This window comes from Pieris napi, chromosome 6 (genome assembly GCF_905475465.1).
Source record: "Pieris napi chromosome 6, ilPieNapi1.2, whole genome shotgun sequence".
NCBI classification, from domain to species: Eukaryota; Metazoa; Arthropoda; class Insecta; order Lepidoptera; family Pieridae; genus Pieris; species Pieris napi.
This window is the reverse complement of record NC_062239.1, coordinates 6,106,473-6,126,161: the sequence shown is the minus strand read 5'-3', so window position 1 is coordinate 6,126,161 and position 19,689 is coordinate 6,106,473. Positions and strand designations below refer to the sequence as shown.

The 19,689-nt window shown below is 33.3% G+C and overlaps 1 protein-coding gene and 1 non-coding gene across 2 annotated transcripts; both read right to left on the bottom strand.

The window, feature by feature from the left end:
• Positions 1–471: 471 nt before the first annotated feature.
• LOC125050419 (probable ATP-dependent RNA helicase DHX34) lies at positions 472–18,864 on the bottom strand. Its single transcript, XM_047650266.1, has 19 exons — positions 18,268–18,864; positions 17,905–18,023; positions 17,401–17,567; positions 15,761–15,964; positions 14,475–14,607; positions 13,905–14,053; positions 10,919–11,026; positions 10,318–10,423; positions 9,057–9,262; positions 8,190–8,393; positions 7,453–7,635; positions 6,447–6,544; positions 4,998–5,199; positions 4,518–4,580; positions 4,061–4,239; positions 2,820–2,930; positions 2,006–2,127; positions 1,135–1,414; positions 472–757 (listed from the first exon to the last, which is right to left on the bottom strand). Exons 1-19 carry the CDS (start codon positions 18,813–18,815, stop codon positions 487–489), a joined length of 3,453 nt encoding a protein of 1,150 aa, XP_047506222.1. The 5' UTR covers positions 18,816–18,864; the 3' UTR covers positions 472–486.
• On the bottom strand, positions 16,898–17,059 carry LOC125050724. Its single transcript, XR_007117178.1, has one exon. It is a non-coding gene; the product is annotated as a U1 spliceosomal RNA (small nuclear RNA).
• Positions 18,865–19,689: the final 825 nt, after the last annotated feature.

The window sequence follows — 19,689 nt, the reverse complement described above, 5'->3', positions numbered from 1 at the left end:
GCAGCTCCGATGGGCGATTAAAAAGAGTGTCGGAGAGTTTATTGCCAGTTCTTCTCGTTCTACGCCCTTGATTTCAGAACTGGCAGTAAATTTATAATTAGAAGCATTCAATCTGTATTTCTTTATTGACGTTCATAAGTGTACATTGTGTTACCTAAATGAATAAATGATTTTTAATTTAAATTTCAATGTTATTTATAACTATCCAAAAAAATTTTTTGCTGTCAACGAGCTCTATTGCCCTAGTGATTGGCTTCAGTGAATCTTGAGGTCGTAGGTTCAATCCTAGCTGTCCGGCACGCGGAGTATCAGGCTCAGAAGGCTGATCACCTTGGCAATCAGAAAAAATATCACGAAACAGAAATCTGAGGCCTATCGCCACTGTTTTTTTCCCATACCTCTCACTTGGGTTGTAAAAATACCAGTTTTGACGATTAACTGTCAAACAAACGCGATTAAATCCGGTAATACTAATAAAACACAAGACTATTTGCAACTCTTTTTATGTCTCAATATTTCAACGGGTGTCATATACAATATCTCTTTACAATTCTCGCATTTATATTCTCTTCCATTGGGTTTATTTTCCTTTACAATTGGTTTTATCTCTTTCTCTTCTTTCACGGAACATGTGAATTCGGTATGCTGCAGTCGTTCTAAAGGAGACAGACATACAGTTATGCCGCAATTCGGACAATTCCACGGTATTGAATATGTTTCTTGGTAAGAGTTGTAGCTCCAGTCTGAATCTACGATACTGAAAAAAACATTCATTTAATTATTATTTTTAATATCTTGGTCTCTCATTAATAGCATTTTAATAGTGAAATTTGTTTATATTGGTCGAGTAGTTTTGAATTTATCCGATACATACATAAAAAATAAGTATAAAAACGCGATTTGTCATAATTTATTTCTTAAAATTAAATAATAGGTTCGTATGGTCATGGGTTAAATAAGTAACGCATGACTATGCTTACTGTTGACGCATGACCATGCTTACTGTACACGCATGACCATGCTTACTATAAACAACGAACAATAACAATAAAATAAAGTAAATAATTGCGTTAATAAATTGTTTTTACCTTTTATCAAATAAATAAATAAAAACGAATACTCTTAGTAACTTACCAATTAAAAACTACATTATCCGTGATATAAACTCCACCCTTTTTGTCATGAGGTCGACATTTGAACTCTAAATCAAACGGATTAGGGTCCACATTCGGTTGTTCCTCACAATTGTATAGAGCCTTCAGATCCGCCGGCAAAAGCCTTTTTATCGTATAACAAACATCGCTATTGAGATATGAACTAAAGTCTTTAGATAATTCGTACTGAATTTCGTCATACGAGAGCTTAGGTTTATTTTTTTCTAATTCACTCTCCACTGATTTATTTGGATTTGCATCTGAAATTAGATTATTAGGTTACCGAGGTTTCGGGTTCAAACTTCGGCCATTAAAAATATTATTGCATTCGAAGATTCACATAATTTTAAGCCACCCATGAACTCAATTGCAGAGGGCTCGCAAGTACGTTGCGGGCCTTTTAAGAATTGTACAGGCTTTTCTAGAAAAACCTTCAGTCGAATTGGTTCGGAAATACTTCAGCGAAAATTATAGTATATTTTGATATTAAGCCACTGAATTGAGTTTAAAAAAGTCAACGGCACTACAACTTTTTTCAGATTTATGTATGTGATTCATTATCATTTGTCAATACAATAGGCAAGTAGGTGATTAGCCTCTTGTGCCTGACACACGCCGTCGACTTTTAAAACAAGTCGGTTTCCTCACGATGTTATTCCTTCACCGATCGAGATGTTAAATGCGCATAAAGAAAGAAAGTCCCTTTGTGCACAGCCGGGAAGCGAACCTACGACCTCAGGGATGAGAGTCTGAGTTGGGTTTAACGGTGAATATTTAAATACTTTTTAAACACGGATTAGCAATATGAATGTTAATAGTACGTTAGTGTATAAGTTATTTTACCCTCTCACCTAATAACCGTCTATTTATTAATGCATCCCATCTTTGTCTCAATTTTGTTGCTTTGTATAATAATTTCAATCCAGTCTCAGGGTACGGAAACTCCAATAACAGCCACGAATCGCATATTATTCTGAAAATGCAATTAATTCATTAATTCTTACGAGACATTTTATTACGAGAAAAATACTTTGGAAAAAATACTTTGAGAAAAATACTTTTGAGAAAAATACTTTGAGAAAAAATACTTTGTAAAAAATACTTTGAGAAAAATTCTTTCAGAAAAAATACTTTGACAAAAATACTTTGAGAAAAATACTTTGGAAAAAATACTTTCAGAAAAAATAATTTCGGAAAAAAATACAGGAGATAAATCTCGTAACTCATTTTGCTTAACTTTGATGACGATTTTATTTCAAGTTCAGTTTCTTCTACTTAATATTTTATATGTAAGTTCATATAAAATATTAAGAAAGTAGTATACCTAGCGCCACCTAGTGTTTAAGTATGTAAGTCATGTAGTAGTTAATGTCTTTCAATAAATCAGTTCGTTCGAAGTCAAATAAGAACGCACATTGTTTCAGTCAACTTTGTATTCAATAGCGGCCATTTTAGTATTATATTGCAAACTTCACATTTACTATAATAACTATATTTATAAAATTCACTCTATCTTTCATTAAATGTCTATTGTATTTATTTTTAATATTTCTTTTATAAGTAAGTCTGATTATACTTATAAAAGAAATATAATATATCTTATGGGAACATACTACAACTTAATATATAATGCTATATTTTTATACGACAATTTAACAATCATACCTTGAAAATCCAAAATTAGTGTCAATAGTATGGGCGAGTAATAAAAGCGTCTGCGCAGCCGGCATACGCATTGAATTCACTATATATGGCTTAGTCGTTTCTAGTAAAGATCTGAAAAACAATAATATTGATTACCATAGCTTTTTTATTATCAATATATTATTTGATAGTATCAAACTACTTTCAATAGATGGCGTTGATTATTTTACATACTTATGAATATAGATGAAGTAACTCGTTAAAAACAATTTATATCTAATATATAAAATTCTTATGTCGCGGTGTTTGTAATTAAACTCCTCCGAAACCGCTTGACCGATTCTCATGAAATTTTGTGTGCATATTGCGTATGTCTGAGAATCGGACAACATCTATTTTTCATCCCCCTAAATGTTAAGGGTAGTCCACCCCTAAATTATTTTTTTAATTTTTAGATTACTTTTTATTTTTTTATGATACAGCATTAAAAAATACATACAACCCCTAATTTTCACCCCTCTACGATCAACCCCTATTTTTTTATTATAATTGATATACATGGCAAAACGACGTTTGCCGGATTAGCTAGTATAATATAAAAATCTCTTATATACATTTCGTTATAAAACACTGAAAATAATCATAGTATTCATAATCTATCGCTAGATGGCGCTGTATTAAAGTAAAGTAACAAACACGGTATTACATTGAATTTTCTATAAATAAAGTACAATAGCGTGTCTTGTCCTGTGCCAGATTGAGCAACTCTTGCAATGCCCGTCTATTCCCCAACGTTACGAAGCCATGCTTTTTTCCTCCTTCTAACACGCCGTTTACCCTGGTCTTTACCCATTATCATTATTTGAAGGAGGTGATAGCGGTAGACATTTCACAACGGCTTAGGTACGGAACTTTACGTTGTTTAATATTTTGCATAAGTTACTGGAGGTTCCTACTCGATTAAGAACATGCGACGATAACATATATATCCTTAACGACCGGAATATCTACGATAGCGCTTTTTGAGGGTATGACGTCATCGAAGTGGTAAGCATCTGTGCTTACAGGTGCTTGTAGGTGTCGCAACAAGTCTTTCGTAAAATCTATCTAGAGGCCGGTGATAATAAGACTTTTTCGAATAGTGATAGTGATCCTGGCTATGTGTATTCAGTTATAACCCATCATGGAATCAGGATTTTTATTAAAGAACACTGTAACAAAATTGCACACAATACAATTTGTATTAAAAAATATATACTCACAAATAGCATAATATCTGATGTCTAGATGAAACGGGGAGCTTGCTTTTAAACCCAAGTATATCTGTTTGTATGTCGTCCTCGACTAGTTGAAGCACTCGGCCTTGCTTGCCAAAGAATGACGTCGGGTGAAGAAATACGAACGGTTTGCTCCAAGTATGGTATAGTTGTTCGGAAACTGACTGAAAAATATATATAAATGAGAATTCTCAACGGAGGTCGTGCGTTCGAATTCCAGCTAAACATTTATTGATTTTTGTTGCTCCATTTGAGCACTGTCAAGTATGTCAAATTCAAAGAAAAAAAATTCTTTGAATAAAACATCAATTATGATTTATAAAAGGTGTCAAAATCAGCTCAGTAGTTTCTTAGAGAGCGTCAATAAAATCTACATATAATATATATGTATCATATATTATTTTCAATCGGTCAATGCTGGGGAAAAGTTAATTATTAATACCTTGCAATGATTGAACTCATCGGCGACGGCTATTTGTGGGTACAGAGCACGACATAGCACAATCTGAAAAATATATGTTTATTGTCTTTTATTGACATAAATTTCACACATTTGATAATAAATAAATTTTTTAAACGGATTGAAGTTATGTAATTACAACGTTTCGCGTGCACAGCGTGCGAGGTCACGGTGACTGAAGACAAAAGGTGTTGAATGTCAAAAAGTGACAAAGGGAACTGATACAGATAATACAACTTTTTCTACAGCTGTGATACTTTTTTATCACGCTCTTAATGAGGTTTATGGTTCTATTTAGTTATTTTTTTGTGTTTGCTTGTTTAATTTTTTTCCTTGTTATTTTTTTATGTTTTAAAATACTTGATGTGTATGTGTGTAAAATTTGTGATGTCATATTTTCTTGTATATTTTAAGGACTTACAAATAAATAATTGAATATAAAAATGAGCCATATATATTTACCTTCAACATAGCCAGGTCCCTCCCACTGGACGTACTTGAACCGTTAATCAAAGATTGTATTCTATTTGCATCATTACTTAATCGAAACTCAATATCCCTTATATCCATACTGTTGTCATCTTTATCGTCAACTATTTCCCAAGAGTCAACTTTCAAGCGCTTTCGTTTCTTTGAGTCTTCAGCCGCTTTTTGCTTGTACTGTCTGGAAATAAAAGTAAAAAAATATTGTTTCATAAAAAAAACAATCGTTCTGTGTGATTGTACTTAAAATTGCCTTTGGTTAAATTACTACACATCAAAATACTTCATCAATATTTCCTAAATTAATGTGTCAAATCTCGTTTCGTTCTTTTACAATTAGATATTAGAAATAGCAAAACCAGACTGAAAACAGTCATCTTTTGGCGAGTATTTGCATTATTCCGTTATATGTTTACAATTTTTATGAATCTCTAATAATATCAAATAGTTATCTGTCAACTAAATGTAGCTATCAATACATTCACTGTGATGTACAATTGTAATAAATCACGTTTTTATCCGTTTAATAACTTTTACAAAAATGTCTAAATCTATTGTCACGTATAAAAAGCGGCAAACGCGCAACGCGGACGGGGCCACAGATCAGTATAATTGATAGACTATAGAAATTGTAGAAGAAAATAATAATGGAAACTCCTTGGCATAGTTTTGTTCCTAATTCAAATATTAGAAATAATTCCAGTTTTTTTATTGAAATCGAAGTTATTTAAAAGCAAACATCAAATTTTGCTCTCGTCAAAAGTCATTTATTCATTTAGGTAACACAATGTACACTTATGAACGTCAAAAAAAGAAATGTATATGAATTGCTTCTAACTTTACATTTAGTCCCAGATCTCAAATCAAGGGCGTAGAACGGAAGAGAAGAACTGGCAATAAACTCTCCGCCACTCTTTTTAATCGCCATGTTTTTTTTACACAACGTTTGTAAGGAGCTGCAACCATTACACCATGTTCCACATGACATCTAAGTAATAAATTATAATAAAATAAATTAAAAACAAAGATTTGTCCTCTATCAGCAGGAGGCATGATGAAATAGGAGCACGCACTTACATTCTTGTGGGAACAACACGCAAACACATAGTCAAAATAACCAACACATGGAATACACGAATTCAAGTACGACCAGTCACCACAAGCAGCACCCGTTCACGAGTATGACGCATGGTCAGCCATCGTTTTTAGTCATACATTACTGTTAAGTTAACGGTTTCGAATGTGACTAAAAATTTACCTGCTTTTTCAAAGACTAAATATCTGATCGTCTTTTCATCCTAAGAGAACATAATTTAATAAAACTAATTATTACTTTATACATCATTTTAGAGTTTTCATTAATAAGAGAATTATGTACTCGCGTTTACCAGGTGACAGTTATTTTATGTAAATATTGGTAAAATTTACCTCCTCATATCTTTTAATTGTTTCATCTGTCCGTGTCGCATCGCTCTTTGAGTAGATGTCATTGATTCTGTTTCGGGGGCCTCCATTAGGTTATTATCCTGAAAATTAAATTGTTATAAATATTACTGGATATGTATACATAATTAATATTACTATTAGTTGGAACATTGGATCGCAATGTTCATCGGAAATAATACATTTTATACATTTCGTAACTAGAAATCCTATGTGTAAAAATAAACTATCCAAATATCGCCCCTTTTCGGCATAATTTTCGTCAGTGTTCTAACAACACTACAGTTATAGGAAGGTGTATGGATCCCATATTGGATTCGCCATTACTTGATTGGACTCCAACTGTGAACACCTATTTTTTTTCTACTGCAGTATTGAAATTAAATTACATGTAGCCAGTTAATACCTATGGTCCTTTTAGTTCCCTTCTATCTATATTTAAAAATAGTAGTATTTAATTATATTATATTTAATTTATATTATATTTAATTTTTCGTAGCTACCGTAATGAGTAAACTATGTACATATTTATATATATTACTTCAAATTACATTAATAAAACAAGTTATTAGCCTTTCTAAATTCTTATTTACGAATTAAAACAAGCGAATTCACAGATTTGAACAAAGTAATTAGTTCGTCATCACGATTTAATGCAGCGCCATCTAGCTATTAGAGTGGAAATTACAAAACTAAGCTAATTTATGATACATTTCTTAACAATCGGAATAGTATATTTGTCTGAAATGGAACTTAAAAAGAATCTAAACGCGTCACGTGTTTATACAAACTTTATAGTCTATGGACAATTAGTGTGAAATTTCGACCAAAGATGGCACCACACGCTTTTTTCCCCTTATTTATGTGAATTCGTTTTGAGGAAGTTTAAACCCTTGCTTAGAGGTGCCCCAAATACTCCCGATATCACCATAATTGCTTATCCAATAAATGTTTCAAATTAAACCAATATTTCCACAGAGCAAACACACACCTGCAACAACGCCTTAAGCTGAGCAGCTAGTTTAGTCAGCTCATACAATCTTTGCTCCTCTATGCCCCGACGTCTGCACCAGGCTCTCCCTCCACCCTTACATTTCTCCTTCAACCACGCACAGTATAACGATACTAGAGTTATTGGATCACCGTGATCTGATTCGTCAGGTTTTCTGGAATTCTGAAATTTTAAAGAAATAGTTTTGATAGTAGGGTGAGATTTCGAAAGTTTGTTTACTATCAAATCCATCGTAGCATTTCGACTAGGTCCTTAATAGGCCGGCAACGTACTTGCGAGCCGTCTGGTAATGTAAATGTCTACGGGCGCCGGTATCACTTAAGATCACGTGAGGCTCCTGCCCGTTTACGCCCAGTTATATATTTTTTATATTTCTATATGATGTTTTTTATGAATAATTAATAATAAAGAAAAATAACACAGATTCTACTTTTGGACGTAATGGCCAATTGGACTATATTATAAATAATATCAAGTATATATTTTTATTTTCGAAGATGTGATTTATAACATTTATCAAATAATTTATACTCCTTACTATTCTCTACTATAATACTACCTTCAATCAACTCTAGATTGTGTTCGGGGAAATAAAAATATTTTTGCTAAAAAAATATTTTTTTAATTGGGTTTGTTGATAGACTATATCAATCTAATTTCTATAGTAATTTGAAATAATTAAATCCTTCATACACTCATACATACGGACCACTAACCTCACACTCAAAGTCACGATGCGCACGCGTCGTAAAAATGGATCGTATTCCCAAAGCCGCAGTCAACGCAAGCGCCGAGTCCAACTTATTGGGTGGTAAGGTGGCACTTCCAATCACTAAAGCTTTAGCCAAAGACACCTCCACTGGTAAGTTCGCTAAAGCTTTGCCTAGTGGTGTTAGTTTTTCATTTGACGTTAGGGCCCCCTAAAAAAAAATTAGCCAATAGATTAAGCCAAGGGTTTGGTAAGCGCATAGGAATTTAATTCTGTCTTTGGTTTGATTTTCAGCAAAGAAATTTTTCGGGAGGTTGGCACAGAATGTCGGAGTAAATAGGAGAACATATGCACATCTTCTACTGCCTATGTAGTGCCTACTGCAGCTGAGGTTTTGAGTGTAACAAGTATGGCGATGAGACCCCGGTAGAATGCGAGAGTGACCCCGGAATCTTTCCAACGCGGCCTTGTAGGAACTACCCGAGGTGGTTTTAGTGGGTATACTGATTCTGGTAATTCTGGTATGGGTCAAGTCCCATATACCTACGGAGCCAGGAGATGCGTAATAGATTTCCAACTTGGATATAAACAAATAGGCTCCAAAGGATTACTTACGAGCCTTTCGCTCATTATTTCAGGTTTTAAGAAACTAATCTATTGAAAATTCCAAGAAAAACATTTATGAAATTTATTTATTTTTAGCCAAACAAATTAAAATGGCTTAGTTATTAGTTAAGTTAAAAATAATGAAAAATTTCAGCGAACATGGACAGCGACAGCTTTTTCGTTAAATTTCATTAAATTCCTTTCAGAATAAAATTACCTGTTTCTAGATCTAAGTAAAATTTGCACGTTTAACTTAAATCTCACTTACATGCTGCTTCAACTCCAATAAAGCATTTTCGATTGCGTCTTCTGGAGGTGCGTCTATAAATGGAAACCGCCTAACATCGTTCACCCCCAAGGAGCTCATGAGAAGCAGTAAAGACGCCAGAGGAACCCGGGACACTTCAGGAGTACTGAAGGCATCCATATCGTTGTACTGCTGCTCGGCGTATATACGGTAGCAGACACCGGGACCTAAATTTTCACACGATATTTGAAAGTAGGTACTAAGGGGCTGTCCATTAATCACGTGATGTTTTTTTTTAAATTTAACCCCTGCCTCCCCCATGGTGATACGTGGTGAGATTTGAGACTACCCCGGTATAAAGTATAATCTAATCCTATTCTAGAAAATTAAGGACCATGATAAAAATGTCTAGACAGAAAGATTGCAGGTTGTTTTTGACTGGCATAAAAATAATATTATAGGAATGGTGTAATAATGCGAAAAACATATATTGTATTAGTACATGAACATATTTAATGTACATTGCCACAGATTAGCAAGACTACTCAATACTAACAACTAGATAAGCATCTTGCAAATAAGTTGTTGGCACTGTAGAGAATCGATCTACTGATCGTTTTTCTAAGCCGCTTTTCGATTTAGAAATCACGCGTTTGACGAAAAAATAAGTACACGTGATATCTTACTATACCCCCCTCCACCTTGTGATATTTCGTGATTAATGGACAGCCCCTAAAACGATTGACGCAAACCAAAACGAACGTAGACAATCATTGAACGCCAAAAAAGTTTTGTCCTATCTTCTACGCAAAAGAATTCCAAATTTCTGTGACTATATCAGACGCTCCCAGAATAGATTTGTAGGATATTTATAAATTACATTCTAAATTTTTATTTGTAATTGATATTGGTACTAAAGTTAGTCTTTAAGTTGTACTTACTAACTAAAATGGATCTGTGTTATCAAAATAGAATAAATTATTATAATTATGTTTGTACAGTAATATAATTCAAAATTAATTTTTATAATGTTTTAATCGAATTTGTATGTCTGTCATATTAAGTTCTTTTATAGTACGCAACAAAAAAATTGTACAATTCAATTCTTTATCAAGGGGTCTCCCTAGGTTGACAAAGCGAAATATTAATTTAATTACGAATATTTTTGTTTACCATTCGGCAATTGAGTATAAAAAAATAGTTAATATTAAAAGAAATCTTTGCAATTTGCAGATAATATTTTATAGTTCAGGATATAAAAAAATCATCCAATATATCTCACCTGTTCTTCCAGCCCTTCCTTTTCTCTGATCAGCACTTGCTTGCGAAATCCAAAACTCTTTTAATCTCTGCATTTTAGTTGACGAATCATAACTCATTTCTTTTACCTGAAAAATGTTACAGATAAATGCAAAAGCACGACTTGAGATTGAGTGTCTATGGCCGGTAACATTCGGCCCCCCTGTGTTATTTACGGATTTCATTAATCAAGATTAATAACGTACTATAAACCTTAAATAGCTATTGAATGTTTTGTCTCTATCACTCTCGTGCTGAATAATCGTATACCTAAATTGCATAATAAGAAACACGAACTAATATTATTTTGTTTATTTTTTTATAGAACGGGGGGCAAACGGACAGAAGGCACTGATGTAAAGTGATACCGCCGCCCATGGACACTCTCAATGCCAGAGGGCTCGCGAGTGCGTTGCCGGTCTTTTAAGAATTGGTACGCTCTTTTCTTGAAGGACCCTAAGTCGAATTGGTTCCTAAATTCCTCAGTGGGCAGCACTTTTTTAGGTTAAGTAGAATATTATGATCAACATGAAAATTATAAGATCGCTTTTAGAACAAAAAAACATCAAAAAGTTTTTACTTACCTTTCCAGAATCAACAACAAATCGTATACCATCTATGGTGACTGATGTTTCAGCTATGTTCGTAGAAATTATGCACTTCCTCACTCCTTCCGGAGGGTAGTCAAATACCTTCAAAGACATACAAAGCTTAAGCTAAACCTTTATTGATTACCACTTGATAAACGAAAACTATAACCTCCTTAAAAGATCAATCAGTATAAAATATTCATAGCATTTTATTTATTATCTATATTCAAGATTGATTAATTTAAGTTAATATAATTTGCCAGAAAAACTATATAGAAACCTAACGTAACAATCCAATAGCTTGATATTAAATGTACAGATATGAAAATTATAGCATTGAACGTGGGCTAATTATTTTACGCAGTAAAAAAAATTTAATAGATGTTTTTTTGGAATCGAATCTCGACTTGACAGTTATGCTCGGGCTACTATGGCGAGCACAGTCGGTACTCGATATGGGCGTCTCCCACTAGACTAAGTGTACGTCCACACTGCGAGTCTAGCGCGGTCGCGACGACGGGCGCGAAGTATCAAACATATGAAACGCGCCTTTACGTCCACATTGTAGTGACTGAGGCGGAGGCCTAGCGCGGCGGGACCGAGCGAGACAGCGGGCGTAGTTTTCAATTGCTCCTATCCGCGCGTTCTGGCCACACTACGGGCCTAATCTGCGAGCGACCCAAGGCGCGGGTGCGGGGGTAACAAACTAGTTCGGTCTTGTCGCTCGAAAATAAAAAATACTGAAATGTTTATAAGTGCCATTCAATCTAAACCACTTATATGACAGAGCTAACATCCACACCACATTAATTGTACAATAATAAAAAACGTATGGAGTGAAATAAAAGAACAATTTCCTGGAAGCAAAGGTAAGTTTAATATAATACATATATTATATTAAATTCACCAGATATTCCTCTGTTTTTATTTATTTCGTGCACACCATCTCTAGTGTTCAACACCTCCCATCCCAGTATCGAATTGTCTAGTAAAAATAGCAAATCCTCGTCCATAGTTTGCAACACCTGAAATACGTTGAAGCGCTTCAAGAACTCGTGCATCACTGTGGCCATCGCACGCGGCACGACCCGCTCGCCGCGCCCGCCTTAGGCCTAAGTCACCGCGCATTCAGTATGGACGCACTGTTAGGCTATGTTCACATGTAACGCGCGTTAACGCGCGTCAACGCGCGATCAAATTTGAAGAGCGTTCAGATGATGAGCCCTAACGCGCGTTGCGAGAGTACTCGTCAGTCTAGTTCGGTAGAACGTAGAAAATGGACGTGGAAGAGGCTATTATTTTGTGGTTATATTATAAAGAAAAATATAGAAAAAGAAAACGTACACATTGGGTTCATCCAATTTTGAAAAAAAAATACAAATTATATTATATTTTTTATACAAATTTGCTATATTCCAACTTGCTGACCTTTTTTCTACTTCATCGATTAGTAAGTCGATGTCAATATCTTCAATTTCACTCATTTTAAATGCGAGAACAAAATATAATTACGAAAATTAACAAAATTACATGCGATCGCGATGAAAGCGCGCGCTCATGTGAACAGCAAACGGACATTACATTAATATCAAAGCGCGCGTCAACGCGCGATCACCTGCGTCTAGAGACTTTTTCTCTGAGCGCCGCGTTGACGCGCGTTAACGCGCGTTAACGCGCGTACATGTGAACAGTTGTATGAAAATACTATAATCTCTAGTCGCGCGATTTGAAAACGCGCGTCAAGTTTTTGCCATCTGAACATAGCCTTAGACATCGGCTTATGGTCTAAGATCCCGATATACAACGACCATCACCGAGATGCTTATTTAATGAAACGTATTTTATATTTAATTTAATATGTCAATAAATATAATCCATATGGGTTGCCTAGCAAATTTCAGTCCAGAGTATGTTTAATTAATATTTAAAAAAAACATTTTTTTTATAATTTGCATGTAGTAAATTTTTTTAATCAATATTTTTTTGACATATTAAATCTATATATATATAAAAGAAAGTCGTGTTTGTTACAACACTTATAACTCGAGAACGGCTGGACCGATTGCCATGGCTTTTGATTTGTTGGATTTGTTTCCGTCCCGAATAGCAGAATAAGCAATAAAATATCGGATAATTAATTTTAAATTAATTTTACGAATGCAAAAACCATATGGTGCCATCTGTTGACAAAATTACGCATCATTTTACGTCGAATTCGTGTCAGTTCAAGAAATTCCGATCTTGAGGTGAATGAGGAGATGCATAACCATGCTTTGATCCTGATCAAAAGATGTTGGATATCAGAAAGTGCTTAACATGCAGTATCGCCATATTGACGCTAGAGAGAAGATGCCTAATGTGTAAAATTGCCATTCTTCTTTCGCAATGGCAAGCAATAAAACATTTCTGTATTTGCAAAAAAGATGTATTAATGTAATACTTAACATTAATGAAATCCTAAAATAAGTTAAATTAAAGTAACAACGATATTATAAGTTTGTAGGGCGGAACGAAGTTAGCCAGGTCAGCTAGTTAAATATAAAATACGTTTCATTAAATAAGCATCTCGGTGAAGGTCGTTGTATATCGGGATCTTATACTATTAGGCCGTCACGGGGTGGAGTACCGCCTAGAGAATTAGAGATGTTAGTATGTATTTGTCAAAATTGCTTTCTAAATTTTCGTTCTAACGACATCGCGTTTTATAAGATATGAAGCGCCATCTAGTTTGTATAATCTTAAATACATTTGATGTTGGTATTAGATACTATGGTTAGTATTTACACCATTAAGGAAGTACCTCAACAAAATGATAAAAAATAACTGATTAGAGCGCAATCAATATTTTTATCTTGCCCGTATATTAATAATTTCTTTCGCCACGCTTTCTTATTTAGTATAGTAACACTGTATTGTCTAATGAGTGGCCAATGGGCTTGTATCCATGTCATATTAAGACATTAAAAATAATCCTTATTACCTTATCTTGTTCAATCAACGACAGTCCACTATGTAAAGGCAGAACTATCCAGTTTTTATTCTTTTCCGCATACTGTTGTGCCGCGTCACAAATAGATGTAATTTCTTGCACTCCGGACATAAATATTAAAAGGTCGCCTCTTTCATTACCTAGGAAATGAAGAAAATATCGCGATGACAAAAATATTAGTATTATGGCAATACTTAATCAGTAATTAATCATCTTCGTCAAATATAAATTTGTGAATATTATTATTACATAGAAAATGTATAAGGGAATTTGAGAAAAATATCAGTATAGTAAGTATATAGTATATGGTATAGTCATAGATCCTCCTGTGCCTGACACACACCGTCGACTTTTTCGGTGTAAGGCAAGCCGGTTTTCCCACTATATTTTATTCCATTGCGCACAGCCGGGGATCGAACCTACGACCTCAATGATGAAGCAGCTGAATGCCACTAGGCCAACACTAGATAAGTTTAACGCGACCAATAACATTCCTTTAACATCACGCCTAGATTATTTGTCAACAGTATACGTTCACAAGATATTAAAAAAATAACGTACTTGGAAATTTGTTGTCTATCATATGCATAATCTGGACATACGGCTGTGGATCCAGACGGTCATCTCTTGTGGGTTTATCATCGATTAATATCGGCTTATAGTGCAGTTCAATCGGGAATAATCTGCCTGGCACCTATAATAGACAATACATATTAATTTGTATAACACGACTTATTTGCAACTACATTAATATGTACGTTATTTTTGTTGGGATGCCATAAAAAAAATCAGAAGACATCGTAGTCTGTGGCTAGGTTTACTCAAATTGCCAGAGAGCGGCTTTTTAAGAATTGGTAAGCACTTTTTTGAAGAAAGGAATAAGTCATCGGAAATACTACAGGGCACTGGGCAGCTGCTCTAAAAAACTGCTCAGCCTTGCGATTCTGTAACTCACTTTTCGAACTCACACAGCGGCCGCGCTCAAATCAGTCCTAAAGCTTTTTTGCTAGTTTTTTTGATTTGGCATTCTGATAAACAATAAACTACAAACTCCCTCCTTATCGAAAAGTGAGTTACAGAATCGCAAGGCTGTTGTGGAACGACGGACATCGAGGTGATACGGGTGGAATTTCGTATTTTGCCTCGACGTCCAATGATGAAACTCAGCTGCAGGTATTGATCTGAACAACTCCTCTGAACACTCTCCATGGTACGGCGGTAGCAGATGCAGAGACCTCACAACTCTACGCAACGCCAAGGGATCAAGCCGCTTGGAAAGAGACTGGTCTTCGACGAATGTATTTCGTATTTGACTTAAGCGTGAAGCAAAATTTAATAACGTCGATACACTATTGTAGTAGATTAAAAGTGTGTATGTGTGAGTGAGAGACAATAGACAAAAGTCTATAGTATTCATTTATTTATACTTTATTACCTCATTCAAAAACATACACATAACAAAAATAAAAAAGCAGGTTACAAAAGTTATAAGGCAACGGGCGGCCTTGTCGCTAACAAGCGATTTCTTCCAGGCAACCCTAATGTGGAACAATAAAAAAGAAACACCTACAGAGGGTAGAGTACAAGAAATGCAAAAATTATTAACAAAAAAAACTCAAAATAACACGTTACTGTAACTAAAATAAAATAAAGTAAAATCTAAAAAAAAAATTAAATTTAAATTTAAAAGCCAATCAAAAGGTTAACAAAATCACGATAATTAATATAAAATGATCAAAAAGAAGCTTTTATTTAAGCTATAGTATTTATTTATCCGGAGAACACACCCAGATCTAATTAAGGAGCTTTTCACTATAACATAGCATATATTTTAAAATATTACTTACTTGAATAACAACAGCAGATTCAGCACTGAAATAGTCTTCAAATAGTTTTATATTGATGGTAGCTGACATAAGAACAAGTTTAATATCAGTCCGAGTGTGAATAAGGCATTTGAGCACGCCCAATAGAAAGTCGCCCATTAAGTGTCGTTCGTGTATTTCATCTAGGATTATGACATCATAGTTCGGCAAGTTCTCCGACGACATCTGTAATCAATTATAAATAAATAAATAAATCAGTGGCGGTATCTTGTGCCTGACACACGCCGTCAGGCAAAAGTGAGAAATAAAAATTACTGTTCGTATCTTTTTTAATTGAAAAATATTAATACAAATTGAGTTTCTACATACACTACTGTTAAGGCATCTTTGAGTAAGCCCCTTGTACCTACAAGTAATACTCAAGAATAAAGATTCTATAAATAGTAGGGTGACACAAAAAAAAAAAGCGATTTTAAAACAAATGGTGACTTTCACCAGTATAATACTCGAAAGAGAACTAATCTAAGCGTACGACCAACCAGACTCAAGAAGAGAAACCACTTTTTATATGGAATTATCACAGAAAAATTCAAAACTCTCGTGAAATAACTTCAAGCATAGTACGTAATTTTAAAATAACATTTATCTAATGTGATGTCTAGATTCCAATACCCAAAAAATCCGCATATACTTGAATTTAAGTTGTTGGGAGTTTTTTTTAAATGAATATTCCTATTCAAATTTTTTAACACATGCATAGAAAGAATTTTTAATAAACAAAATTAATAGCAAGCAATAACCGAAAAAGACTAAATACTGACATCATTTTTGCTTTGATGGCTGTTAAAGCAAATATAAAAGACGCCGAAAATTTAGAGACATGTCTTCAATGACATGGCTTTTTAACTTCAAGATCACAATTGGTACATTACTTACACATTACTATATTTACCAATTACCTATCATTTTCATTTTATAGGAGTCAAAATTCAAATGCACCATTTAATCTTTCAAATAATTTGATTATTGAACATTATTAAGAACTATCAACTAAGAAGTGATATTATTTAGAAAAATTTTCTTGTTTATAAATTAAAATTAAAGTCTAAAATGTGCCATGTATTGATGAAATGACTAATCATTCAATATAATTTAATGGGGGGACGGCGCGTACGCAGTCCCCACTACCAAAAATTACGCGTCCGAGTTATCCACATTAGGGATAATCGCAGAGGTCAACCCATCCGCAGTGCAATGGATGAGTCTCGCTCTGGGGGAACCGCCTTATTGATCACGGTGTCCCCTACGCCAGGTAAGTATGATTTCGTTACGTTTCCTAGAGGTTATATACGAACACAGAAACACAACGATAGCGCGTTTTAGAATTAGAGAAACTTAACAAATTCCACCTATTGAGGAAAATGTGAAAGTTAACATTGAAAACAACGCCATCTATTAGAAAATTCAAGAACTTCATCAGCTTATCAGTCTTTATCTTAATCTAATTTGGTTACATTGACATCTATTGGATTATCGTAATACTATAATAATTGAGCTGGTAAGTTTAACATACATATGTATAAAGTTTTTAAATTTTCTAATAAAATTAGGTAGTATTTCTCATAATAATTGTTTCCTATAAACGCTGTTTTTAAATATACCTGTCGCAATAAAAGTCCCTCTGTTATAAAACAAATGCTTGTATCAGCAGTCCTGCTCTTTTCAAATCTAATTTGATATCCAACTTTTGTTTCATATTGAGCAAGCATTTCAAAGGCCACCCTCTTTGATAAGGAGATACATGCAATTCTTCTGGGTTGTGTGCATGCTGAAATAAGAAGGCATTTTATGAATTAAAAAAAATATTTTTATTATGGAACATAAGATACATGTATCACTTATTCCACGTCATTAAATTTGAATTTGTAGACATCCCTACTCATCGGCAAAGAAGACAGGGTGTAGGGCGTGAGAAAAAGCCGGCGTAAAAAACTTTCAGTACTCTTTTATATTTTTAATATTGTCAATTTTATCATGTTTTACTCATTTATATTTATACATGTATTCAGTGAAACTCCCAGTTTGAATGTTCATAAATGTATGCTTACTAAATTTATATAAAATTTAATATGTAAATTGTAACGAATTAATAAAATTTTACATACCAATATTTTGAAAACCAGCTTCATGTAAATATTGTGGTACTTGGGTTGATTTACCACAACCAGTGTCACCAGCAACAACAACAACTTTTTCATTCTGCACCGCTTTTACTATATCACTTCTGTAATAACACTACTTGTTCTTAAAGCATGTGTTGTGTAATGTAATGAAATCTGCAGGTGCAGGTGTAATGAAAGGCAAAACTTCATACACAAAATAAAATTAGCTTTAATTCTTTAGCTTTATTACAGATTTTATTTTATTAAAAAATAATAAAATTTTAAGGCAAGGAAGAGTCTTATATATCCATATATAAGACTATACATGTTGTATATTTAAAATAATATTTAGCCATTATATCATACCTAAACTTAGCAACTGGTAAGTCCCTCTGAGCTTTCCTCAGCTTTTTTAGCTTTTCAAACTTCTCCTTATTTTTAAAATCAATGTAAATTGAAATTATGTTGAGAAAAACTTTAAACATTTTCTCATTAAGTCTGTTCTTACTTCCTTCATCATAAACAGAATCAATAAATTTTATTTTTGATGTAAAGTTAATACAATCCCCTTTTGAAAAAGTTTCTGAAATTCCCAAATTATTTACTCTTTTTTCTTCAGATTCATAAGATAGAATTGGTTTGTGACCTTTTCTTAGAGTGGCTTCATATTTTTTGACAAACACCCAAAAATCATCAATACTATTTGCAACTGTGTTTGTATCATTATTGTATAGAATTATTTTATTCAAGTTTCGCTTATAGTTTAAAAAGCTAAAATATTCTGGGTCACTTAGAGAAACTCTTGTTGGACTATTTCGAGGCGACCTTCTTCTTTTACTATATTCAAGGCCTTTTCTTTCACACGATTCTGATCTTCTACGTTTAGATCTTGAGTCACCCAATTTGCAGTTCATCGTCTGTTGTTTACATAGATTTAGTGAATATTTCAAAATACTATTAATATAGTATAAAAATATAGTTAGATAAAAAAACTTATAACATAATCAAACAAATTTATATTTAAGTCAACAACAATCTTAAAATAAATATGCATTTAATTATCTAAATATCAAGTATTTGTCGTAATTTCTTAAATAATTTATATTTACATATTGTAAATTTCATATGTTAAACATAACACAGATCACCGCATAGTGCATAGTTTTTTTTTTTTTTGGAGTTTATGGCCTGGTATCTAGACCTTTAGGCCAAAATAGTAGTATAATAGTAGGCCATAGTGCATAGTGCATACTATAAATCACAGATATTTAATATACTAGTATACACTATACTAATGCATTATGCATTACGCATAGGTCATAGTTTTCCTAATCTGTAATCACAGAATACAGATAAATAAAAACTACTACTCTATTTTTATTATTAATGTTTTCCTTAGTTGAGATAATTTGGCAAAAAGATTACTAATATTTTTTCTTAATAATTAATCTTTATTTTAATTATTAATAACATCAACAATTGTTGCTAATAAGTCACAATGGTAAAAAACATATTTTTTTAATGTTTCAATTTTGAACTGGATTGGATTTCTATTATTCAATAGACGATATCAATTTACACAAAAGTATACCAAACAATAATTTAATTAACGTGCAAAGGTTTAAGCAACATTTTCTTGAGTGTTAGTCTTTTATGCAAACCATAACAAAGTACATATCATGAATCATTACAGTTACTCTTTATAAATCACTTGTCCGTAGTATTTTAGAGTATGCTACTGTAATCTGGTCACAAAATTACCAAATGCACATAAATACTATTGAAATA

What these genes read in the sequence shown, in the direction of transcription:
- LOC125050419 (XM_047650266.1), bottom strand. Translation starts at nt 18,815, where the DNA reads ATGAACTGCAAATTGGGTGACTCAAGATCTAAACGTAGAAGATCAGAA. An exon ending in AGCTGGTTTTCAAAATATTG is followed by an intron (nt 17,568 to 17,904) that starts GTATGTAAAATT and finishes TTCTTATTTCAG; the next exon opens with CATGCACACAACCCAGAAGA. An exon ending in ACTAATTTTGGATTTTCAAG is followed by an intron (nt 2,128 to 2,819) that starts GTATGATTGTTA and finishes TTGCATTTTCAG; the next exon opens with AATAATATGCGATTCGTGGC.